This window comes from Pan troglodytes, chromosome X (genome assembly GCF_028858775.2).
Source record: "Pan troglodytes isolate AG18354 chromosome X, NHGRI_mPanTro3-v2.0_pri, whole genome shotgun sequence".
NCBI lineage: Eukaryota > Metazoa > Chordata > Mammalia > Primates > Hominidae > Pan > Pan troglodytes.
This window is the reverse complement of record NC_072421.2, coordinates 152422058-152450030: the sequence shown is the minus strand read 5'-3', so window position 1 is coordinate 152450030 and position 27973 is coordinate 152422058. Positions and strand designations below refer to the sequence as shown.

Below are 27973 nucleotides of genomic sequence, written 5' to 3'. Positions count from 1 at the left end.
CACCATCAAGCTCATGGTGCCACATTGACTTGTACCAGCAGATGCTTATAGAAGCCACTCGGATTTGCCATGGCAGGGAGGAAGGCATGGGAGAAGAGGAGGAGGGACTCGATGTCCTATGATGGAGTGTAGAGGCTGCTGGCTGGAAAAAAACAGGAACAATGAACATGAGGTCATCTTCCTTAGGATGCCATGCCAAGCAGAAAGCCTCCGAAAAATCCCCCAGTCACTAGAACATTCTTCTTCACAAATGACACCACCTGAAAACAGAAGATAGTACAATGGGTTGTTTTGCTAAGGATGTTAATAATATTAAGAATCATCTCTATTATACCTATGCCAGTCTTAACAATGTCAATCCCCTCATCGGTTACGTAATTTGCACTTTACCCAAAGGGCAATGGACTTACATTAATAGTCTATTTAATAATAATTAAATAGACTTACATATGAAAATGACTACTGGCTGGTGTGGGGAGAATAAGACTAGAGGGAGCCTGATGGGAAGGAGGATGCACATCAGGAGGTAGAGACAATGGCTCTTTGAATCAAGGACAAAGAAGGAGAGTTCATGGGGACAGTTATGGGGAAAGAGTAAAGCTGCACTAAATAAACTGGTTACAGAGGCAATTCTGTTTCCAATTTTGCTCCTTCCATCCTCTTTGGCATCTACCCTCCAATAGAGGCTTCTCATTTCCTGAAGTCTCTCCCCTAAATCTCTCCATCCATGCATTCCCCTCTGAAACCTGCTCCCAGGTAGATGCTATAAATTCTCATTCTCACACTTCACCACATCTAAGATGATTAACAGGTGACGTTCTTATTTCCTTAAGTTCCCAAAGCTTCCCACCTCCCCTCTACCCTCCTGGAATAGCTCCCGGTCATCTGAGACTCAGTGCATACATTCAGACACTCTTTATGGCTCCTTAGTCTGTGCTCTACCAATCTCCTGACCACTCCCCACCCTTCCAATTTCAGAGACAATTTTGATAAGTGGCTCAGACTTCCTCTTTCTCCTAAGTGTGATCACCACCTTAGAAAGTGTTCATATGAACAAGACATCCAACATCCTGGCCTGATCATTTCTTGAACTCAAGTACGGTGACTTCCATCCCCAAACCACCTAAGCTACTCACACCCTGACATTCCCCTAACATTTTCACACTACCAACCCCATCCTCCTAGGACCACTGTCTTCTAACCCTCCAGTAAGCCCTTACTCCAACGATGCCTATGTCTTCCTGCCTCATTTCCACTCCTCCTCCAACTCTCCTGGACCTCTACATTTCCTTAAATGAAGCACTTTTGTCATCTGCCATTGGGGTGAAGAAAAAAAATCATACAACTTCCTGAGAAAATTGGTTTCCTTTATTATTTTTACTACTCTTTCTTCAACTTGCTAATTTGGCTTTCAACTCCACCACCCCACTAAACTGTTCTCACTGAGGTCATCTTGTTGCTAAATACTGAACTAAATCTTCATCCTGTTTCTCAAATCAGACCACCGGCTCTATGAGTAGGAAAACCAGCCACTACATCCCCAGGGCCTGTGACAGTGAACTCAATTCCAAATTATCTGGTTACTTTATAACAAACTCCCTCTGTGAGTCAACAGTTGGTTCTAATCAAATATTAACTTTATGCTTTTTATTATATACACTTCCAGTATTATTTTAAAAGTTTTCAGCAAGGTGCCATGGCTCACACCTGTAATGCCAGCACTTTGGGAGGCCGAGGTGGGAATACTGCTTGAGCCCAGAAGTTTGAGACCAGCCAGGACAACACAGGGAGACCCTGTCTCTCCAAAAAATTTAAAACTTCACCGGGTGTGGTGGTACACACCTATAGACCCAGCTACTCAGAAGGCTGAGGTCAGAGGATCGCTTGGTTGAGGCAACAGTGAGCCATGACTGTGCCACTGCACTCCAGCCTGGGCGACAGAGTGAGACCTCTCTTACAAAATTTTTTTTTACTCACTGTGCTGAGTCACTGTGCCCAGCCATGCATTATTTTTATAAACATTTGAATAATAAAGTTTTCATGAAATAAAAAATGTAACTTTCCTAACTTTGAGGAGAGACAGAAGGAAGAAAGGAAAGAGAAACCATCTGGGCTCTGGGCTCCTGTAGATACCCACCTCTGCCACCTTCCCACTCTGGGTAAAGGCACCAGCTTTGACCAGCCACTTGCCAATCACCAGCACGAAGAGCCACTCACAACATGAGAAGCCTGAGGCGCACACAGGGTATCTCTCCTCCCCTGTACTCAATCTGTCTGTTTTCCCTGTGAGGCTAGAGTGAGCTAATGGGAGAATCTCTCATCACTCCAGGCTACAGAAAGTACCAGCTATCTTCTTGACATCCTGATCCTTGTTTATTTCTCCCCAGTTCAGTGTACTTATTTATTTGCAACATCTGACATATTTCTAAAGGTAATAAAGCAGCAGCAAAAAATATCCTTTTAAAAAGGAAGGACTTCTCCTGTCCCTGCAGTGCCAGGTTATAATCTAACTTGGCTTTAATGAACAAGATCAGGGGTTAGCAAACTACAGCCCATGGGCCAAATCCAATCTGAACCTGTTTTTAAATAAAGTTTTATTGCAACACAGCCACATCCACTTATTTAACATATCATCTATGGCTATTTTGGTGATATACAGTGGAGTTGAATACTTGTGACATTTCACTAGTTATACGCAGAACAAGCAGAGTATGAATGTTTCAGAGATACGCGTGTATAGCGACAAAATGGGACTCAAAATAATTATACTGGCCATATATCCTTCCCACCTACTATGCTGCCCCACATTCCTACAAGAACTGGTTAAAGGGATAATCACTCCACAAATGTGCACAGACAAAGGTCACCAAACACTTAATTATCCAGCTTTTAAAAATGTTCTGAAGTGATGATAATCCAAGTTAGTTTTGTCTCATTACTCTAAGTTCTTTGTAATGCTTAAGCCCTGTCCATCACTGAGATATGGTACAATAGGGTTAAGCCCTGTTTTTGTCTGCACTGTTCACACACTACACGTGAACAATGCAAGTCTCACCTCCTCAGCTTTGCTCCTGACCTCAGTAGGTATCTGATTGCTCTTACGGATCTTCAGCTGCTCTTTGGCTTTCTTCATGTCCTTCTCCACTCGTTGCCAGTCAACTTTGATGTACCCAGTATGGTTTGCAAGCTACAGTATCAACAATAATGACAACAAGAAATGAGAAACAGATTTGTTATTTCTTTTAGTCAGGATAAATCCTGAAGTAGACTCTCGAAACCCTCTGACTTTCCATTTTTGGAGACATCTGCCATTTGATTCTTTGTATCATGATGACATCTACTCAGCATCCCCCCTATATGCGAAGCCATATGCCTGGCACTAGAAATAACTACTGGCAATTCTTTTAAATTATTTATACTCTTACAACCCTTTTACAAAGAGTTATATAAGATGAAAATCAAGGTGGGGGGTCAAGATGTAGGGTGAAGAGATGGACCTTACAGCCAATACAAATGTTTCCAGAGAATGACTCTGACAATGTGCCCATGAGTGTCAGTTTCCTGACAATGTGAACAGAGCAAAGCATTCAGGCAGTTATTACTGTTGCTTAACAGGAAGAAATCTAGCATCTGGCCCCACAGAGATTTCTCATGAGCAAGTTCATATAAAGGGATATTAAGAGAACCACATCCAAAGACACCTACAGCATATACCTATTTCCCTTGATAAAAACAGCAGGCACAAACACTAAAACTCAGTGTAAATCTGATTCAAGCATGTAGTTTTTTGATGATGGATTAATATCATCCTAGGAATGAAGAGAATGACTATAGCCAATCAATCAATGCCCTATCAATATCACTTCTCTCTACCAAATTTTTGGCAATCTCAAAATATCTGAAACTAAAAGTCTTCACCTTGCTAGAGTCTCCTCCTGCATTGTTGCTCTTCCTCTAGGCCCTATCTTAGCTAATGGCACCACCAGTCACCCAAACAGACTAGAGAAAATACTTGTGATGTGTATCATAAACAAAACATTGATACTCAAAAAAGTGAACTTCTTATAGAGATCAGTAAGAAAGAAAGTTCACTTTAAAAATGGGTAAGGGCAATTCAGAGGAAAGTGTCCACGAAAAGGAAAAAGTTCAACTTCACAAGTAATCAAGCCATAGTAGCTTTATTTATGAGTCTATAACTGGAAATACACAAAAGTCTATCAACACATGAATGGATAAACAAATTGTATCATATTTACACAATAGAATATTACTTAGTACTAAAAAGAACAAATTACTTACAGCAACCACATAGTTGAGTATCAACATTTGTATCTAAAAGAAGGCTCTGGTTCATTTACTCCACCCTGTTTATCCCACAAAATCCTGCTATTAAACTGAGAGAATACATGGACTAGCTATTTGAAGGCTCTTACATAAAAACAGCGACGTGCAGATTGGAGAAGACCAGAATTCAAAGCACCACCAAACTGGTGGTGTGTTTCCTGCTTTTCCTGCAGTATCGCCTGGCCTAACCTCAAGGCAGGACTCAAGAAACATCTGACAAAATTCAACGCAAATTCATGATAAAACTCTCAGAGAAAGAGCAATAGAGGGGAACTTCCTCAACTTGATAAAGAACATCTACAAAAAAACCCTGCAGGTAACACTGTACATAATGGTGAAAGAACGAATGCAGGGAACAAGGCAAAGCTGTCCGCCATCTCCACTCCTATTAAATATCGTACCAGAAGTGAATTCAGAGTCAGCACAACAAGACAAGAAAAAGAATTAGGAGGCATCCTGATTCACAAGGAAGAGGTCAAACTGTCTCCAATCATAGACATCTTTGTCTACATAGAAAATTTCATAGACTTCAACAAAAAACAAAAACTCCTAGACTAAAAAAGTGAGTTTAGCAGGGTCACAGGACACAAATTCACACAAAACCAACTGAATTTCTATATGCTAGCAATTTGAACTGGAAATGAAAAATGTTTAAATGATTTACAACAATGGGTGCAAAAAATAATTAAATATTAGGTACAAATCAAATAAAACATACAGGATCTGTATACTGAGAACTACAAAATGCTGAAGAAAGAACTCAAAGACAACCTAAATAAATGGAGAGACACATCATGTACATGGAATGGAATACTCAACACAGAAATGATGCCCAGTTCTCTCCAAATTATCTATAGATTTACTGCAATCCCAAATCACAAATCCCAGTAGGATTTCTTATAGATACATAAATAAGCCGGTTCTAAAATTTATATGGAAAGGCAAAGGAACTGGAATCACCAAAATGAATCTGAAAAAGAACAGAGTTGGGGGAATCACACTACCTGATTTAAGATTTACTATAATGCTACAGTAGTCAAGACAGTGTGTCATACTGAAGAAGAGATAGACACACAGACCAACAGAACAGAATAAAAAGTACAGAAACGGACGTGGACAACTACGACAAACTGATTTTTCACAAGGGGGCAAAAGTAGTAATGGTGGTGGTGAAGTCCCCTGGGTGGCCCAGGCCAGGATTGCGAGGTGACTTCCTGCTCTCCTTGGCATTACTGGGGGACTGCACTGCAGGGGCAAAGCAACACCAGAACTGAGAAAAGCAGCCTCTCCCGCTGCAAGGTCCCTCCAGCGCCCTCTACTGACAAAGCTCAACATCCTACTTCCATTGCAGCACAACACGTAGAGGGAGCCGAATAAACTGAAAACTGGCAAGCGTTGCTGCTGGGCTCTGAAAGCTGCAAAAAGTGCTGGAAATGATCTACAGCTTGGTAAGAAAAAGCAACTACATTCATAAAGACGTGAAGGAAAAATTTCACTGTTCACAGATGGCATAAAAAGATTTTATAGACAAAACCCAAAAGAATCCCAGACAAGACTTTTTTAACAAGGTGGCTGGCTGAAAGAGCAACATAAAATATCAACTGTATTTCAACACACTAGCATGAATCAGAATGTGTAGTTTTAAAAATCGTATCATCCACAAGAGCAACTAAAGTTATAAGGTATCCAGTAATAAAACTGAATCACAGATGTACAAGATCTATACAGAAAAATAATAAAAAGTCTATTCAAAGGCATTAAAGAAGACCTAAATAATTGGAGAGAAAGCCCGTGTTCACAGATAGAATACTCAATATCATAAGAGATATCTACATGGTTCCAATGCAATTCCGATAAAAATTTCAACAGGATTTTTGAAAATAACTGACAAGTCTGATCTAAAATTTAGATGAATGAGCAGAAACACAAAAGTAGCTGCAACACTCCTGAAGAATAAGGTGGAGGAATTTGCATTACCAAATATTAAGCTTTAGTACTGTCATAAAGATCGAAAGTTGACCAGTGGAACAGAACACAGAAACCAGAGTCACAGCCACACATACATGGGTTCTGATATATGAAAGAGACAATGCTGCAAATGTTGGGAAAGGGAAGAATTATTCACTAAATTCTGCTCAATTATCAGTATGGAAAAAAGGAAACTGGATCCCTATGTCAAACTATAACTTGTGATATAACTGATCTCCCAACATTATGCTTGCCTCCTGCTCTCACTCCCCTGGTGACAGATAACATGAGTGCCTGTAACAGATTCTCCATGTCTCACCTCTGCAGCAAAGCAGTGTCCCTGTACCCCTTGAATATTGGAATTATCCAACCCCAAAATCTCATTTTGAGGTGCCTTTCTGGAGACATTTTCAATACCAATTATTTCTGTCAGGGCCCCAAAAAGAAACAGAGGACACACTCAAATTAAGACATTTCAAAGCAATATTAAAATGTTTATGAAGTTTGGGGCAGCATATAAGGGAAACCACAGGGATAGAGATGTTACTGCACTTCCACCTGAAGGGTCAAGGGGAAGGAGAGAGAGGTGTGAGGAGGGGCCCCACCTTGCAGGGAGTCTGACCTGTCTAGCAACAGAGCCAGCACGTAACAAGCCCACAGGGAAGCAGCCAACAAAAGTGAGGCTTGGGCAACAAAGGAGATGCAACTTGCACCATGTTTCTGCAGAACTGTGCTTGGGAGTCCTGAGGTCATGGTAGTGTGAGGAAGCCTATACTGGCACAGGGACCACATGGAAGAGCACTGAGACTATGGACAGCGGGGAAATAAGGAGAGGAGGAGGGAAGACAAACAGAGACAGAGACACAAAGAGGCCCCACAAGTCCAGACCTACCCTAACCCTCTGATCATCTGGCCTGTAACCACATGAGACTCTGATCCACAAGCACCTACCTTAACCCTCCCCAAACTCCTGTAACCATGAGAGAGAATAAAGTGATCATTATTTGAAGCCATTAGGTTTGGGGGAATTTGTCATGCAGCAATACCACACTCAACCCAGCTACAGCCAGTTACCAGCTTCCCTCTTCGATACATTTGATTTTCACCTGACCTATCTGCAAAACTCACTCCAATCATGGTGCTAACGCAGAACTTACCTTGCAAAAGTGAGGGTTGCCAACTGTGGGAAGAGACAAACGGCTGTGAATTCAGAGACTCTGGCATGATTCAGCAAGTTATGGCTCCCACAGCACAGCAGAATCACCTCAGGAGTTTTAAGTTTTCCAATGAAATCAGACTGTGGGTCAGGAGTGGCACACGTTGGCTCTTTTAAAAACTCCTAGGTGATTCCAATGTGGAGCCAAATTTGAATACCAATGCCACAGAGCTAAGAAATGTATGCCTAATACAATCAAATGTCAGTTTTCTTTTGTTTTTGGAGAAACTGCTCCCTTTTTCAAGTCTTGCTTGTTAGTCTCTCCTAAGCAGTCTCAGAGAACTGGCAACCACTGGTTCTGAAACTATGGGTCAAGGAGACAGCAGATGACATCTGACTGTACTGTCACTTAGCTCCCATTTCTCATCACATGCTCAACATCCCCTCTGTGAAAGCTAGCTATAATATTAGCATATGACACTAAATCATCACAGCACACTTGTATTTTTGAAATCACATCCGCTTAATAATTCAGCTGGTCTTAAAAACTCTTTTAAAGGAGCTATGATAAGGAATTTGCACTTCTGTCCCCACATGAGGAAATAAAATGGGACTGGCAAATAACATTTACTAGTATAATGAATAAAATTTGACTCAAACGGTCACTAGCATTTAAAATAGTACATGAAAACAAGTGCAAAGGCTAGTCTAGTGTGACATAGCCAGGACTGTATTACAACTCCCCACACCACATTCCTTAATGGGCAGGTGGAATTTCCAAACATCTGAGAACATTTCACATACAGACCTGAAGGAGAAAAAATCCACCTCCCACAGCTGTTGCAGCCAACTTTCCAACCTTCTGGAATATGAAACCCGTGCACCTACAAAAACAAACCAACATCAGACAAATTGATGAGCTGTCAGTTACATACAAACATGCATTTCTGGCAATGTTCATATCTTACTTAGCTTAAGATGACCTAGCTCCTTCCTACCCCCTACGTAAAGCCAGCCCCAAGAGGAGCATGACATAAGGAAATCAAATCTTGGCTCTATGAATCTCGTGGTCTTGAGTAAGTCCCTTAAAACTCTCAGGTTATATTTTTAAAAGATGACTCTGGCTACATTGTGGAGAAGAGATTAAAGGGGGAGGACGAAGGCAGAGACTCTAGTTAAGACGGTGAGGTAGCGATCCAGAAGAGAAGTGAATGCCAATGGGCCGAGGTAGAGATGGCAAGGAGGGAGCAGACCTGAGGAACTGTTTGTGAAGAAAAAAAAAAACACTCCTGAGTTTGAGGACAGGATGGTTGCAAGGGATAAGGCACAAGATTCTGTCCTGAATGTGGCATTTTTTACAATATAAAAACAAGGAAGAGGAATAGAGGAAAAGGTGGGGGAAGGGAGGGGAGGAGATAATGTCATTTTGAATATGTTGAATGCAAAATGTCCATATGATATCTGAGTGGCAACATCTCGTAGCCAGTTTAATATAATTATGCGTTTCTTCATTACTGTCTATCTTCCTGCCCCCACCCGATACTAAAATGTAAGCTTCATGAAGGCAGAGATTTTGTTGTGTTCATTGCTGAACACCTATCAGCTGTAATCATTAACCATTGTTGAAAAAATCCTCCCTAGACTCCAATTCTCCAGCCCCCTTCCCTTTTCTCTGCTCTCCTTTACAGCAAAACTACTTTGAGGCCGTCTCTTTTGTCCTGTGTCCATATTCTCTCACACCTACACCATTCAGGCTTTTGTCCCATGACTTCAATGAAACCATTCCTATCAAGGTTACCACTGATCTTGACCTTACCAAATGCTAGTGTTCACTTCTCAGCTTTAATCTCATCTGACCTACAGCAGCTTTTGACACAGTTGATTACTCTCTCCTTTTTTTAAAAAAGGTGTTTTATTGTGTGTATTTGAGGTTTACAACATGATGTTATGGGATACATATAGACAAGTAAAGTGGTTACTATAACGAATCAGATTAATATATCTATCATCTCACATAGTTACTTTTTTGTGATAAGAGCAGCTAAAATCCACTTAATTCACAGAAATCCCTAAGGCAATACAATTGCATTAGCTGCAGTCCTCATGCTGTACATTGGATCTCTCAACTTGCTCCTCTTACATATTTGCTACTTTGTATCCCTTGACCTACATCTTCCCATTTCCTCCCATCCTATCCCTGGTAACCAGTTTTATTTCTTTATATTTATTATATTATACAACTGTATATATGACTTTTTCCCCACACATATGAGATCATGCAGTATTTTGTCTTTCTATGTCTGGCTTACTTCACTTAGCATAATGTCCTCCAAAATCTATGCTATGGCAAACAGCACAATCTCCTTTTTTAAGGCTAAATAGTATCCCATTGTATACACATTTTCTCTATCCATTCATCCATTGATGGACACTTAGGATGTTTCCATATCTTGGCTACTATAAATTAATGCTGCACTGAACATGAGAGGGCAGATATCTTTATGAGGTGGTGATTTCATTTCCTTGGGGTATATACTCAGAAGAGGAATTGCTGGGTCGCATGGTAGTTCTAATTTTAATTTCTTTAGGAACCTCCATACTGTTTTCCATAATGGTTGTAACAATCTACATTCCCGCCAACAGTGTACTAGGGTTCCTTTTTCTCCACACCCTCATCAACAATTATCTCTTGTCTTTTTGATAACAGCCATTCTAACAAGTGTCAGTTGATATCTCATTGTGGTTTTAATTTGCATTTCCCTGATAATTGATGATGCTAAGCATCTTTTCATATACCTCTGGTGGCCATTTCTATGCCTTCTTTGGGGAAACGTCTGTTCAGGTCTTTTCCCCATTTTTTAAATCAGGTTATTTGTTGTTCTGCTATTGTACTCTCTCCTTCTTGACATCTTTTTGCTCTGGAATACCATTCTCTCTTGGTTTTCCTCATATATCACTGGCCATTCCTTATCAGACAATTTTGCTGAGTCCTCCTCTTTCTGACTTCTGAATGTTAGGTTGTTCTGAGGCTCAGTCCTAGAACCTCTTTGCTCTGTGTATTCACTTTCTATCTGCTGGGTCTATACCATGATCTCTGATGTAGGTTACTGTTACAGCTCCTCATCTGGACTTCTTACCTCCACTTTCGCCCCCTAGAATCTATTCTCAATATAGCAGCTCATACAGTCCTAAAACAGGGGTCGACAAACCGCAGCCTGGGAGCCAAATCCTGCCAGATGTCTCTTTGTAAATCAAGTTGCAACAGAGATTGTGTGATCCATAAAGCCTACAATATTTACCATATGGGCTCTTTACAGAAAAACTTTGCTGACCCCTGCTCTAAAATGTAAGATCAAGGTACACTTCTGCTCATAACCTTCCAGTAGCTTCCCTCCTCACTAAGAGAGAAAGTTAAAGCCTTACACTTAACATCTTGTCTCCCATTACCTCACTACCCTCATTGTCTACTGTTCTCCTCTTATTACATTTCAGCTCAGTAAGAGAAAGAATTACAAATACAACAATGCATGGAGAACCTCATAAGACTTTTAATCTTTTTTAAACAAAAGTTAGATGTCAGGCAGTATATTTCTGAAGCGACTCTGAAATTGGAAGGGTGGTAGGACCAGTAAATAAATGATAAGGGTCCATTTTAAGAGCATTCCACTGTTCAGACTTACTAAAGTATAATCAGAGTAACTGACATATTTAGAATGGTTACAGATTTTTGCTGTTACAAAAATTGTTGCACTGTTTATAACACCTGGCTTTTTCTCTTTTTAAAACAAAACACACATTTTAAATAAAGCCTAATAACAAAGCAAGACCCAAAAAGATCAAGTGATTTCTAAGTAACTGCATCCAAGAACAAGAATCAAGCACATTTATAAGAATAAAAAATATCTAGCACCCAATGAAGTAAAATTCATAATATCTGCCATCTAATTAAAAACTACCAGGCTTGCAAGGCAGAAAAATACCACGATCAAAAAAAAATAAACTAAAAGAAACCCAGAAATGATACTGATGAAAAAATTAGTAGACAAAAGCATTAAAAGTTATTGCAATTATATTCCATATGTTCAAGAAGCTAGAGAAAAGATTGCACATAATAAGTAGAGGCAAGGAAGCTCTTTTAAAAACATGCAAATCTTGGCTGGGTACAGTGGCTCATGCCTGTAATCCCAGTACTTTAGGAGGCCAAGGCAAGAGGATTGCTTGAGCCCAGGTGTTCAAGGCCAGCCTGGGCAACATAGTGAGTCCCCATCTCTCTAAAAATAACTTTTTTAAATTAGCCAGGCACGGTAGCATGCACCTGCAGTTCCACTATTCAAGAGGCTGAGGTGGGAGGATCTCTTGAGCCCAGGAGGTAGAGGTTGCAGTGAGCTGTGATTGTGCCACTGCGCTCCAGCCTAAGCAACAGAACAAGAAAGTCTCAAAAAAAAGATGCAAATCAAACTTATAGAAATAAAAACTACAATGTCTGAGACGAAAAATACAGCAGTTTAGACACTGTAGAAGATTAATAAACTTCATGAAATAGCAATAAAAACTATCAAAAATGAAACAGAAAAGAGACAAAAAAATGAAAATGGTTATGATACTGAACTATAGTTAGACAAGATGCTACCATAGGGGGAACTGGGGAATGGGTATAAGACCTCTATGGATTATTTCTAACTGCATGTGAATGTACAATTATCTCAAAATAAAGTTTTTAAAAAGTAAACAGTATTAATGAACTGTGGAAAAACTTCACACACCCTAATAAATGTGTAATTGGAATCACTGAAGGAGGACAGAAAAAAATATTTGAAGGACAACAGAAAATATTCCAAGCTTCGTGAAAACGATAAACCCACAGATCCAAAAAGCTCAATGAAATCTAAGCAAAAGAAACAAAGAAGGCCAGGCATGGTGGCTCACACCTGTAATCGCAGCACTTTGGGAGGCTGAGGCAGGAGGATCACCTGAGGTCAGGAGTTCGAGACCAGCCTGGCCAACATGGTGAAACCCCATCTCTATTAAAAATACAAAAATTAGCCAGGCGCGGTGGTGCACACCTGTAATCCCAGCTACTCCAGAGGCTGAGGCACGAGAATCACCTGAACCTGGGAGGTGGAGGTTGCAGTGAGCTGAGATCATGCCACTGCATTCCAGTCTGGGTGACAGAGAAAGAGTCCATCTCAAAAAAAAAAAAAAAAAAAGATAGAAAAAGAAAACTATAGCAAGGTACAACATAAACAAACTGCTTAAAACAAATGGTAAAGAGGAAATCTTTTTTTTCTTTTTTTTCTTTTTTTTGAGACGGAGTCTCGCTCTGTCGCCCAGGGTAGAGTGCAGTGGCACAATCTCGGCTCACTGCAAGCTCTGCCTCCCGGGTTCACGCCATCCTCCTGCCTCAGCCTCCCGAGTAGCTGGGACTACAGGCGCCCGCCACCATGACCGGCTAATTTTTTGTACTTTTTAGTAGAGACGGGGTTTCACCGTGTTAGTCAGGATGGTCTCGATCTCCTGACCTCATGTTCCACCCACCTCAGCCTCCCAAAGTGCTGGGATTACAGGCGTGAGCCACCACGCCCGACCTAGAGGAAATCTTAAAAGGAGCCTGAAGGGAGGAAAAAAGAGGCATTAGGTACAGAGGAATAAAGTTTGAAGTGAACACATTTCTCACAGAAAATAATACAAAGCCAAAAGACAATGAAATAACATTTTTAATGTGCTGAAAAAAAAGCAACAACCCTGTCAATCTAGAATTCTACACTAAGTGATCTTGCAAAAACAGAAATGAAATAAAGACCTTTTTCACAGATACAAAACCTGAAAAAAAAAAATATCCCCAGCAGACCAGCAATATAAGAAATGTTAAAGGAAGTCTTTCAGGCAGGGGAAAATGATATCATATAGAAATCAGGATCCACACAAAGGCATGAAGAGCACAAGAAATAGAAACTATGGAGTAAAATGTGAAAGGCTTCCTTCTTGTTATTAAAAACTATAAAAATTCAACATTTAATGCAAAAATAATAAGAATGTATTATGAATTTACATAATTTTAAAAGTAAAATTTATAGCAATGAAAACAAAGGGGGAAGGGGAAAATGGAAGCATACTGTTATATCATATATGAAGCGTTAGATTTCTTGAAGGCAGACTACAAGTAGAAGATGTCTCCTATAAACCCTAAAGCAACCACTAAAATTACACAACAAACAGTTATAGCTAATAAGCCAACAAAGGACATAATTATGAAAATATCCATGAAAATAGAATTATGAAAATGGAATTGAAAATATTTGATCTAAGCAACAAAAAAAATAAATTGGACCTCATCAAAATTAAAAATAAATTGGACTTCATCAAAATTAAAAACTTTCTTGTATCAAAGAACATTATCAAAACAGTGAAAAAGACAAGTTAGAGAACAGGACAAAATATTTGCAAATCGTGTCTGGTAAGGGTCTAGAATCCAGAACATATAAAGAACTCTTACAACTCAATAACAAAAAGATAAACCCAATTAAAAAATGGGCAAAGGACTTGAGTTGACATTTATCTGGAGAAGATATACAAATGGCCAGGAAGTACATGAAAAGATGCTCAAAAGTTAGGTGGGTCCTCAAAAAAGTAAACATAGAATTATCATATGATCCAACAATTCCACTCCTGGGTATATACAAAAAAATAGAAGACCTAAAAATAGGTATTGAAAAAATACTTATACCCAATGTTCATAGCAGCATTATTCACAACAGTTAAAAGGTGGAAATACCCCAGATGTCCTCCAACAGATGTCTGGATGAACAAACTGTGGCATATACATACAGTGGAATCCTATTGAGCTATAAAAAGGAATGAAGTAGCAATATATATACACTATAACATGCATGAACCTCAAAAGCATTATGCTAAGTGAAAGAAGCCAAACACGAAAGTTCACCCATTGCATGATTCAATATATATGAAATATTCAGAATAGGTCAATCCATAAGGACAGAAAGCAGACTGTGGTTGCCAGGAGTTGTAGGAAGGAAGAATTAGGAGTAACTGCTCAGTGGGTACTCAGTTTTATTTGGAGGTGATAAAAGGATTTTAAAACCATATAGAGATAGTGGTTGTACAATATTGTGAATGTACTAAGTTGTATTATTCACTTTAAAATGGTTAGTTTTATGTTATGTGAATTTCACCTCAGTATATATGTTATATATGTACACACATATATAACATATATATTTATATTATACACACACACACAGCTACTTGATCCAAAAGAAAGCAAAAAATGAAAACAAAGAACAGATTAAATATCAAGATGGTAATTTTGAACCCAGTAATAACAAAAACAAATGTCCCACTTACAAAAAATATACACTTATGAATAAATCTAGCCAAGAAGGCAAAAGGTCCATACACTGAAAACTATAGAAGGCTGATGAAAGAAATTGAAGACAACACAAATAAACAGAAAGATATTCCATGTTCATGAATGGGAAGAATTAAAATTGCTAAAATCTCCATACCTCCCAAAGCAATCTACAGATTCAATGCAATCCACATCAAAATTCCAATGACATTTTTCACAGAAAGAGGAAAAAAAATCCTAAAATTCACAGGGAAGTACAAAAGACCCCTAATAGCCAAAGCAATCTTGAGCAAAAAGAACAAAGTTGGAGGCATCATCATACTACCTGATCTCAAAATATACTACAAAGCTATAGTAACCAAAACAACATGGTCCTGGCATTAAAAACAAACACATAGACCAACGGATCAGAATAGAGAGCCCAGAAATAAATCCATGTATTTACAGTCAACTGATTTTTGACAAAGATGCCAAGAACACACAACAGGGAAAGGATAGTCTCTTCAAAAAATGGTCCTAAGCAAACTGTTTATCCACATGCAAAAGAGACCCTCATCTCAAACCATTGCAAAAATCAACTGGAATCAGATTAAATACTTAAATATAAGACCTGAAACTGTAAAACTGTTAGAAGAAAACAGGGAGAAAGCTCCATGACACTGGTCTGCACAAATATTTTTTGGATATGACCCGAAAAGCAAAGGCAACAAAAGGCAAAAATAGACAAATGGGATTACATCAAACTAAAAAGCTTCTGTAAAGCAAAGGGATCAACAGAGTGAAGAGACAACCTAAAGAATGGGAGAAAATATTTGCAAAGCATATATCTGATAAGAGATTAATATAAAAGATATATAAGGGATTAAACAACTCAATTGTAAAAATACAACCTGATTTAAAAATGGGCAAAGGACCTGAACAGACATTTCTCAAAAGAAGACATACAAACATACAAATGGCCAATAAATAAGGTATATGAAAAAAATGCTCAACATCACTAATCATGAGGAAAATGCAAACCACAATGAGCTATCACCTCACACCTGTTAGGATGGCTATCATCAAAAAGACAAGAGATAACAAGTGTTGGTGAGGATGTAGAGAAAAGGAAATCTTTGTACACTGTTGGTAGGAATGTAAATTAGTAGAGCCATTATGGAAAACTGTATGGAGACTCCTCAATAAATTAAAAATAGTAGAACTAATAACATATGATTCAGCAATCACACTACTGGGTATACAGCCAAAGGATATGAAGTCAGTACATTAAAGAGGTATCTGCATTCCCGTGTTCACTGCAACTATTCACAATATCCAAGATAGAGACAACTTAAGTGTCCATCAACAGATGGATAATGAAAATGTGGTATATTACATAATGGAATACTGTTCAACCCTTAAAAAGGAAATCTTGATATTTGTGACAACATGGATTAACCTGTAGGACATTATGCTATGTAAAATAAGTCAGGCACAGAAAGACAAATACCAAATGGTCTCACTTATATGTGGAATCTAAAAAAAGTCAAATTCATAGAAACAGAGAATGGTGGTGACCAAAGGTTGTGGGGTGGGGTGGTTGGGGAAATGTTGGTCAAGGACACAAAAATTCCAGTTAGGAGGAAGAAGTTTAGGATATCTACTGTATATCATGGTGACTACAGTTAATAACAACATATTATATATTTGAAAATTGCTATAAGAGTAGGTTTTAAGTGTTCTCACCACAAAAACATGGTAAGTATGTGAGGTAATACATGTTAAATAGCTTGATTTAGCCATTCCAGAATGTATACATATATCAAAACATCATGTACACCACAAATAAATACAATTTTGCTGTTGCTGTTTTGTTTCCTTTTTGAGACTGGGTCTCATTCTGTCACCCAGGCTGGATGGAGTACAGTGGCATGATCTTGGCTCACTACAACCTCCCCCTCCCAGGTTCAAGCCATCCTCCCACCTCAGCCTCCCAAGTAGCTGGGACTACAGGTGCACACCACCACGCCCGGCTAATTTTTCTATTTTTTGTAGAGATGGGATTTCGCCATGCTGCCCAGGCTGGTCTCAAACTCCTGAGCTCAAATGATCCACCTGCCTCGGCCTCCCAAAGTGCTGGTATTAAAGGTGTGAGCCACTGCACCCAGCCTACAATTTTTACTAGTCAATTAAAAGAATTTTAAAAATAAACTTAAATGTAAATAGTCTAAGCACCCTAATTTAAAGGAAGAGACTGTCAAATTGGATTCTAAAAAATTAACAACCACCTATATGGAACCTACAAGAAACCTACTTTACATGTAAAGACTCAGCTGGGTGTGGTGGCTCACGCCTATAATCCCAACACTTTGGAAGGCTGAGGCAGGCAGATCATTTGAGGTCAGGAGTTCGAGACCAGCCTGGACAATATGGTGAAACCCTGACTCTACTAAAAATACAAAAATTAGCCCGGTGTGATGGTTCACGCCTGTAGTCCTAGCTACTTGGGAGGCTGAGGTGAGAGAATTGCTTGAACCCGGGAGGCAGAGGTTGCAATAAGCCAAGATCACACCACTGCACTCTAGCCTGGGTGAGAGAGTGAGACTATGTCTCAAAAAAAATAAATAAATATAAATATAAAGACTCCACAATACCCTATTCCATGTGCCTCTTCCCTTGGCTGAGTTAATCTGTATCATTTTCTGTTAAAAAAATAAAAAATAAAAAAATAACCCTGAGTGGAACAGCTCTGAGTTCTGTGAATTCTCCTAGAAAACTATCAAACATGACAGTGGTCTTGGGGACCCCTGAACTCTGCAACTAGTAAGTGGCTTTTAGCAAGACTACAATATACAAGATCTATATACAAAAAAAAACTATTGCATTTGTATATACTATACAAGCAATGAACAATGGCAACTTGAAATTTTAAAAGTAATACCATTTATAATGGTATCAAAAATATGAAATACTTAGGAATAAATCTGATATAAGATGTGTAAGATCTACAAAGCATTGCTGAGAGAAATTAAAGAAAACCTAAACAAATTGGAGAGATACACCAATGTTTATGGATCAATGCAATCCCAGTCAAAATCTCATCGGGTGTCTGGCAGAAACTGGCAGCAACCTAATTCTAAAATTCATATGGAGGAGTGTATAAAAACAAGATAAAATTCAGATGGAAATGCTAAATACCTAGAATACTCAAAATAGCTTTGATGAAAAACAAAATTTCAAGACTTGCATTACCTAAGTTACAGTAATCAAAACAGCATGATAATGGCACCTAGATCAATTTGGCAGTACAAAGAGCTCAAAAACATATAGTCAACTGATTTTCAACATAGGTGTAAAGACAATTCAGTGGAGAAAAAGACAGTCTTTTTTTTACAAATGTGGGGACAACTAGATACCCATATGCAAAAAAAACTTGGATTCCTACCTTATACTATATACAAAAAGTAAATCAAAATGGATCACAGAACTAAATATAAAATCCGAACCTATATACAATCTAGAAAAAGCGAGAGAAAATCTTGGTGACCCTGGATTAGGCAAATATTCTCAGACATGACACCAAAAGCTGGAGCTACAAAAGAGCTGCACTTCAAGATTAAGAACGTCTGCTCTTTGAAAGGTACAGTTCAGATAATGAAAAGCTACAGAGAAGTAATATATTTGCAAATCACATATCTAAGACTTCTATCCAGAATATTTAAAGAACTCTCACGATTCAGAAGTGAAAGAAAACCAACAACCCAATAAAAATATGTGGAAAAAGATTTGAACAAATAAGTCATCAAAGATATATGAATGGCAAAAAATATGCCCATGAAAATGCTCAACATCATTAGTCATTAGAGAAACGCAAATTCAAACCACAATGAGATACAACTTCATACCCACTAAGATGTTTGTAATCAAAAAGATAATACCAAGTGTTAGTAAGGATGCAGAGGAACTGGAACCCTCACACATTGCTGGTGGAGATGTAAGATGGTACAGGCACTTTAAAAACTGGCAGGTACTTGTAAATTTAGAACATTCACTTACTACGTGACTCAGCCATACTATTCCTAGATATTTACCCAAAAGAAATGAAAGCATATGTTCATACAAAGACTTGTACACTTGTATACAAACTTGAAGTTTTATCTGTAATAGCTAAAAAGTGAAAAAAAAACTCAAATGTCCATCAAAGGTGGATGGAGAAACAGATTGTGGTACATCCATACAATGGAGTACTATTTAGCAATAAAAAGGAATGAACTGTTGATAAACAGAAAAGCACAGATTATCTCAAAATTATTATGGTGAAGGCTGATGCAGGAGAACTGCTTGAACCCAGAAGGCAGTGAGCCAAGATGGTGCCACTGCACTCCAGTCTGGGCAACAGAGCAAGACTCCGTCTCAAAACAAAAAAATATATTATTATGGTGAATAAGAGAAGCCAGACAAAAAAGAATATATACTATGTAATTCCACTTCTAAAAAGAATCTAGAAAACATAATCTATAGTAATAGAAAGCAGATCAGTGGTGGGAGGATGGCATGAAGGAAAGAGCGTGGAATTACAAAGAGGTACAAAGCAGCTTTTGAAGTGATAGGTATGTTCATTATCTTGACTGTGGTGATGGTTTTATGGGCATGTACATATGTAAAAATGTATCAAATTTTATACTTTAAATATGTGCAACTTATAATATACCTATTTATTAAATTTAAAAACTAAGAGATAAAGAAAATAGCCAAGATGTTCCTAAAGAACAAGATAGCAGACACACACATACGCATGCACACACACACTCACATAAAGCAGCGGGGAAAGGGATAGCTTTCGCAATAAATTAAGTTGGGACAAATGGGTATTCCACATGGGGAAGAAAAGAAGGAATCTATCACATACTGAGCACAAAAACAATTCCAGGTGGATAATAAATCTAAATGTGAAAGGTCAAATAATAAAAGTTCTGAAACATCGGGTAGGCAAAGATTACTTAAATAAGCCACAAAAATCACTAACCATTAAGGTTAAGATTGATAAAATTGACTATATTAAAAATAAGATCTTCAGTTCATCAAAAGATACCATAAAATGAAAAGATAACCACAGAATGAGTGAAAATATCTATAATACACACAACTAACAAATGACTGAGAATATTCAGAATATATAAAGAACTCTTACAGCTTAACAAGGGAAAGAATGACAACTTCAGAGGAAAAAAACTAGAGTGGAACTGAAAGAGGAGATCCAAATGGTCAACAAACATACGTAAAAGTCGATCAATGTCACTCCTACTCAGGGAAATGTAAATGAAGCCACCATGAAATACTACTACCTAACTACCAGACTGGCAAAATTTTTATAGTCTGGATTTAACTTGATTACCTCGCTAAGGAAAAATTAACTAATTTTTTAAAAATTTAATAGCCTGGCAAAATCAAGTGCCACCATGTAGAACAACAGGTTCATTTGGTCCTTGCTGGGACTGTAAACTGTTAAAAACAGTTTTGGAAGGTGGTTTGACATTATTTAGTGAAGCTGAAGATACCTATACCCATTACCTAGCAATTTCTAGGTACAGACCCTACAGAAATGTATGCACATATACACTGGGAAATCTAATACTCATATAAGCATAGTATTAGCCAAAAATGGAAACAACTCCAATATCAGTCATCAACTGGATATACTGTGGTATATTCACATAATGGAACTCAAAATACAAGTGAAAGTGAAGAAACTACAACTATACACAATGTAGTTGAATATATGAAACATCAGGTTGAGCGAAAAAAGCAAGACTCAAAAGAATACATACTGATTGCATTTACTTTAAGTTGGAAAGCAGGTAAACCACAGTATGTTATTTAGTGACATAACTGGTGTTAAAACTACAAAGAAAAGCAATGAAATAGCTGCTTAATAACCTCTCGAGTTTCTAGGGCGCTAGCCACATTTTTTTTAACCTTAGCAGTTGTTACATAGGTGTTCACTCTAAGTATTTGCTAAAATGTACACCTGTTAAATGTGCTGTTCTATATTTGCTATATGGTGCTATAAAATTTTTCAAATGTAAAGAGTCTATGAGATTAATGGATTGAATATTCACCTATGAAATTTGCTATTACTTTTTGAATTTATTACAAATGAAACCATAAGCTATGTCACATTAAGTTATCATCTGACATAGCTAATAAGTAGTTAGCTCCTTATTCTACCAGTTACCAGCTATGTGGCCTTGGGCAAACTAACCTTTCTGAGCCTCAGTTTCTATAAAATGAGGATAGAAAATAACAGTACTAATTCCAGAGTTGTGAGAAGGAAATGAGATATCTATGTAAACACTTCAAACAGAACCTGGCATATAGGAAACAATCATTATGTGTAACCATTAAATGGTACTTTAAGATGATGTTTAGATACATGCTCCACATTAAGTGACCAATTTCACAGAAGCCAATGTGTTTTCACTGGTTAAAGGAGATGATGGTACCTATAACTGCAATACTAAATCATGCACAAAAGACAGTGGACATCTTTCACATCACTTACCATCCAGTGACACCTCCAATGAACAGCTGGGTTGCCACGCTATACTTTTCTGCTGAAGGTCCAGATTCCTGCCCGAACAGCTTACGCCACCATGGCTGCTTCTTAGCAAATTCCGCAAGGTCCAGTGACTCAAAATTTCCCTCAAAGTTTCCTACAAGAAGTAATACGTTAAATAAGAAAATATTTACTTTTATAATAAATCACTACCATACCTAACTAGATTGAGATATTTAAAGAAACAGACATAAATGTAATAAGAAACCTCCAAATATTCTATTTTAAATAGTAAATTTATTCTAAGTTGCAATTTTGGAAAATCAGACTAAAATCAGCAAATACTAATGTCTATATTACAGGGAAAAACCTAGAAAATCTCAAATTAGTCCTCTAGTTTGTCCTCTCAAATTTAAAAATAACAAAAAAGGCTGGGCGCGGTGGCTCACGCCTGTAATCCCAGCACTTTGGGAGGCCGAGGTGGGCGAATCACCTGAGGTCAGGAGATCGAAACCAGTCTGGCCAAAATGGCAAAACCCCATCTCTACTACAAATACAAAAATTAGTCGGCCTGGTGGCAGGCACCTGTAATCCCAGCTACTCAGCAGGCTAAGGCAAAAGAATTGCTTGAACCCAGGAAGCAAAGGTTGCAGGGAGCCGAGATAGTGCCGCTGCACTCCAGCCTGGGCAACAGAGCGAGACTCCATCTCAAATAAATAAATAAATCCAAAAAGACCTACAAAAAACTGCCAGTAATGCATCCCAAATGAAACAAATTTGCCCCTTCTCTTCAGAAGTAACTCAATGCTATTCAGTAATCCACAAATTTTCTAAGTACTACGTGGATCTCCAGTGATAATGAAGATGAGAGGTAATGTTTAATTGAGCTCTTACTATTTACCAGGCAATGTGCTAAACATTAATCATGTACATCTAATTAATCCACAGAATAAGGTAGGTACTACTTATTAACTCAATTTTATAATTAAGAAATGAAGGCCAGGCATGGTGGCTCACACCTGTAATCCCAGCACTTTGGGAGGCCGGAGGCAGGTGGATCACCTGAGGTCGGGAGTTTAAGACCAGCCTGACCAGCATGGAAAAACCCCATCTCTACTAAAAATACAAAATTAGCCGGGGGTGGTGGCACATGCCTGTAATCCTAGCTACTCGGGAGGAGAATCACTTGAACCTGAGGGGCGGAGGTTGCGGTGAGCCAAGATCGCACCATTGCACTCTAGCCTGCGCAACAAGAATGAGACTCCATCTCAAAAAAAAAAAAAGAAGGCACCAGGCATGGTGGCTCACGCCTGTAATCCCAACACCTTGGGAGGCCAAGGTGGGCAGATCACCTGAGGTCAGGAGTTTGAGGCCAACCTGGCCAACATGGTGAAACCTCGTCTCTACTAAAACTACAAAAATTAGCTGGGCATGGTGGCATGCGCCTGTAATCACAGCTACTTGGGAGGCTGAGGCAGGAGAATCACTGGAACCGGGGAGGTGGAGGTGGCAGTGAGCCGAGATCACGCCATTTCACCCCAGCCTGGGCAACAAGAGTGAAACTCCGTCTCAGAAAAAAAAAAAAAATGAAATGAAGGTTCCAAAGTTACATGATTTGCCCAAGCATGGAGAAAGAATTAACAAAATGTCAATCCCTTTCTCTGTGGGAAGATAATGTCAGGCTCCCCTACTATACCCAGCCCTGTTTCCCTGGAAACACACCGCACTAAGAAATGTCTGATATGAAATGTCAGCAATGTACTATTCAAAGCTGTTTACTGTAAAATTGACCTCAAATGATCAACTTCATCTGGCATGGAGTGTGTACAATCTTTTCACACATAATGTAACAAACAATAGAAAATTACTACTACCCATGCAAAGGCAAAGCCATATAAAGGAAACAAAATTTGTTTAAATAAAAGAAATAGAAGCAGGCCAGGCACGGTGGCTCACGCCTGTATCCCAGCACTTTGGAAAGCCTGGGGGACAGATCACTTGAAGTCTGGAGTTCAAGACCAGCCTGGCCAACATGGTGAAACCCTGTTTCTACTAAAAATACAAAAATTAGCTGGGCGTGGTGGCATGTGCCTGTAGTCCCAGCTACTCGGGAGGCTGGGACAGGAAAATCACTTGAACGCGGGTAGCGAAGGTTGCAGTGAGCCAAGGATCGCACCACTGCACTCCAGCCTGGGTGACACAGTGAGACTCAGTCTCAAAAAGAAAAAAAAAAAAGAAACAGAAACAGAACCAGTGATGATCAAGATGCTGAAGTAAGCAAATAACAATGATCAAAAACTGCTCAAAAGATTAAACATATATGTAATTGGAGTTCCAGAAGATTAGAAAGAATGGGATAGAAGTAATATTCAAAGAGGTACACAAAAGTTATTCAGGCCGACAAGAAATGATGCCACATGGAAGTATGGAAATGCAGAAAGGAATGAGACACTGGAATGGGCAAATAGGTGGATAAATCTAAATGAATACTTACTGTACAAAATAATAATTACAGAAATGTTATACTTTAAAATCAAAGAAAAAAATCAGAATAAAAAGTAGAAAATAGGGGCTGGGCGTGGTGGCTCATGCCTGTAATCCAAGCACTTTGGGAGGCCGAGGCGGGTGGATCACGTGAGGTCAGGAGTTCGAGACCAGCCTGGCCAACATGGTAAAACCCCGTCTCTACTAAAAATACCAAAAATTAGCCGGGCATAGTGGCAGGCGCCTGTAATCCCAGCTACTCAGGAGGCTGAGATGGGAGAATTGCTTGAACCTGGGAGGCGGAGGTTGCAGTGAGCCGAGATCAGACCACTGCCCATTTTCCTGGGCAACAAGAGCGAAACTCCGTCTCAAAATAAAAATAAAAATAAAAAAAGTAGAAAATAGGAATAGAAGGGGATTTCTTCAATCTGATATAGGACATCTATGAAAAATATACAACTAACATCATACTTAATGGTGAAATATGGAACACTTTTCTTTCCCTAAAATCTATTCAACTGTTTTCTGTTTTGTTTTGAGACAGGGTCTCACTCTATCACCCACATCGGAGTGCAGTGGCACTATCACAGATTACTGCAACTTCAAACTTCTGGGCTCAAGCAATCCTCCCACCTCAGCCTCCCCAGTAGCTGGACTACAGCTGTGCACCACTATGACCAACTGATTTTTTTTTTTTTTTTGTAGACAGGAGGTCTCACTTTGTTGCCTAGGCTGGTCTGGAACTCCTGGCCCCAAGTGATCCTCCCTCCTTAGCCTCCCAAAGTGCTGGGATTACAAGTGTGAGCCACCTCGCCCAGCACTGTACTGGAGTTCCTAGCCAGTGCAACAAAAGAAAAGAAATAAAAGTCAAAGAGATTAGAAAGGAGGTACAACAATAATTCTGTCTTCATTGGCAGATAATATAACGGTGTATATAGAAAACCCAGAAAAATCTACAAAAAGGTACCAGAAGCAAGGTCACACATTATAAGACCAATATTAAAAAGTCATTTGAATTTTTATGTATTAGAAATGATGAATTGGAAAACAAAATAATTTTAATTGCAAAAATTATGTTGTAGTAAATTCAATGAAAGATGCACAAGACCTGTTCACTGTAAACTAGAAAACACTGCAAACTACAAAACACTGCAAAGAAATTGAAGATGACCTAAAATAACAGTGATATACTGTTTATGTTTTGCAAGACTCAATATTTTTAAGATATTCATTCTCTCCATATATTGATCTATATATTCAATACAATCTCAATTAAAACGTAGGTTTTTTCTTTTTTCTTTCTTTTTTTTTTTTTTTTTTTTGAGATAGAGTTTTGCTCTTTTTGCCCAGGCTGGAGTGCAATGGCGCAATCTCGGCTCACCGCAACCTCCTCCTCCCAGGTTCAAGTGATTCTCCTGCCTCAGCCTCCCAAGTAGCTGGGATTACAGGCATGCACCACCACGCCTGGCTAATTTTTTGTATTTTTAGTAGAGACGGGGTTTCTCCATGTTGGTCAGGCTGATCTCAAACTCCCGACCTCAGGTGATCCGCCTGCCTCAGCCTCCCAAAGTGTTGGGATTACAGGAGTGAGCCACCACGCCCGGCCAAAAAGTAGGTTTTTATGTAATTGACAAACTGGTTCTAAAATTCATATGAAGATACAAAAAAACCCAGTAGTGTTCCAGTTACTTCGGCTGTACTACAAATTACTCCAAAACTTCATGAAGCAAAACAATCATATATTATGCTCTCAGATTTTGTGGATCAGGAATTCAGCCACAGCACTGTGGTTTGTCTTTGTTTCATGTCTGAGGCTTTAGCCAGAAGACTTACAGGCTGGGTCTGAAGACTCTACACTCACACAGATAGATAGGCTGCTACTCTATGTGAGTCAGTCTAGGCTTCCTTACAGCATAGGAGCTGAGTTCAGGAGGTGAAAGTCCCAAGAAAGGGAGAGAGCAAATGCAGTGTTAACTTCCACTGCATTCTGTAGGAACAGGCAGTCAGTCACAAACTCCCATCCAGATTCATGAAGAGGGAATATAGATCCCACTCCTGGGTGGGAGGAGTGTCAAAGTCACTAGGAAAAAGACCATAAGGAATGGAAAATATTGCTGCAATCAGGAAAATACAAACTGCCACAATAATCCTGGGGGCGGAGGCGGGCAAGGGAAAGAGGAGGGTTCAAGGAATTTCAAGGCTTATTATAAAGCTACAGTATAATATACAACTATCTTAATTTCAAGGCTTATAAAGCAATGACATTCAACACTGTCAAACTGACCCAAGGATACCCAAATATAGCAATGGAAGAGAATCCAGAATCCAGAAATAGATCCACACATCTAGTCATTTGATTTTTAATAAGTTAGCACCAAGGTAACTCAATGAAGGAAACAACAAATGATGTTAGAACTACTATATATTTGTGTTTCAAAAAAAACTACTCTCAACCTCTACCTTAAACCACACACAAAATATAATTCAAGAATTCATTCAGGATACATCACAGATGCCCATTTAGCAAAACAAAATATGGATGTCTGAGTACCTGGGTACTCCATGGCCTCTCAAGTAGTTAAATAATTTATTTTTCTAATGTAACAACAAAACATTACAGTTTTGTTTTAACGTAATTTGACCAAGCCCCTTAGATCAACAGGTGGCTCCACTGGGGCTGCAGTGAGCTATGATTGTGCCACTGTGCTGTAGCCTGAATGACAGATCTAGTCCCTAAAAAAGGGAGTAGGGGGGAAGGTAGATTAAATGCGAGATATTTGGTCAGTCATTGGTCAAACACTGCTAAGCACTATGACAGACAAAAGTCAGCCAATAGCTTCGTTTATGAGCCCACAAAATCAATGATCACAGTTATTATGTGATCACCACTGTGATAACAATTGAAACTCATCTTAACCTCAAAATTTCTCACAACAATTTCCTAGGTGCAAATACCTGATCAACCTATAAGAGCAGTCTGCTCTTATAAAAGTCAATAAGAGCAGTCTGCTCGGCAGGAAAATACATAATTATCACATTGCACATTCCACCTTCCCAGAGTCATCTAAAATTTAGTGGCGTGCTGGCGAAATGCTTAACAGTCGGCTTTAGGCAAGGGCTGATTTGTAGTGTAGCCAATTTCCATTGCGTATTCATTCATCGTGAGCATGACATTACTGAATTGTGACACTACTGAACCCAGAGTTGGGAAGAGACGCACAGTAGAGCACCATAGTATAGTATCTCCTCCACAAAGATACAATAGATGTATAAATAACCTCAAAAGTAAAGTAACAATAAAACATGGTAAATAATAAAAGTGATGAGTTTTTAGTATTTTCACTGCCTTTGTTTTTAACATAATTTACGTAATTTTACGTTTATATGATTGAGTTTTCAATGATGGCTCTGTTGAGCAATGGGATCCCGTGAGTCAGTACTAAATTAAATACAACCTAAACATTCAAAATAGGGTAAGACGCATAACTTAAAGACGTGCTCCACTGCGAATTACACGGAATCTTTGACTATGCCGACTAAACAGAAGGCTATTCCTAAGTACCATCCCATATGTGCTAGTTTTTCAAAACCAACAATAAAGCAGTTGGGGAGGTGCCTTGTACACAGAATGACGCCACGAGGCATTTGAGATGAACGTCCAAAGGGACAAAGAAGCCAGACCGCTTCCGAGAACAGGGACAGAATGTCTTCGGGCTTCTGCTGCCGGGGGCGGCGCCGGAAGGCTGGGTGAGCTCCACTGGAGACGACACCCCGGGGTGGTTAGGCCCCAGACACGCGCGTGACCTTGGCCGGACCCTGGGAGCGGCTGAGCCAGGGGCGAGCCCCGAGCGCCCTCCCCGTCCCCGCGCCGCTTGGACTCCCCGGGGAGCTCGGTCGCGACTGGCGGGCGCGGAGCCCTTCCCCTTCCGGAGCCCAGGAAGGCGGCTCCCCGCGGCGCCGGCCGCGCGCGCGCCCGCCCTTACCTTGACTGGACGCGGCCATTTCGGTGAGCTTGTCTCGCGAGGCCACACGTAGAGGATCTGCGCGGTAGGCCGCGGAGTGGCGCGCAGTTGTCGCCACCACTTGGCTTCCGGCACGTGGGGCAGATGTTTCCATTCCC

The 27973-nt window shown here is 39.3% G+C and overlaps 1 protein-coding gene across 1 annotated transcript; it reads right to left on the bottom strand.

Moving 5' to 3' along the window:
- Positions 1-11: 11 nt before the first annotated feature.
- FUNDC2 (FUN14 domain containing 2) lies at positions 12-27969 on the bottom strand. Its single transcript, NM_001251911.1, has 5 exons — positions 27837-27969; positions 21376-21526; positions 8277-8352; positions 3056-3187; positions 12-260 (listed from the first exon to the last, which is right to left on the bottom strand). The coding sequence occupies exons 1-5, from the start codon at positions 27967-27969 to the stop codon at positions 183-185; spliced, it is 570 nt and encodes a 189-aa protein (NP_001238840.1). The 3' UTR covers positions 12-182.
- Between the last annotated feature and the right edge of the window lie 4 nt (positions 27970-27973).

Excerpts from the sequence above, each read along its gene's own strand:
- FUNDC2 (NM_001251911.1), bottom strand. The coding sequence starts at position 27,969 with ATGGAAACATCTGCCCCACGTGCCGGAAGCCAAGTGGTGGCGACAACT. Across the intron at positions 8,353-21,375 it reads ATTGGAGGTGTCACTGGATG|GTGCACGGGTTTCATATTCC; the intron begins GTAAGTGATGTG and ends TTGTTTTTGTAG. Across the intron at positions 3,188-8,276 it reads GTGGATTTTTTCTCCTTCAG|CTTGCAAACCATACTGGGTA; the intron begins GTCTGTATGTGA and ends TTGATACTGTAG.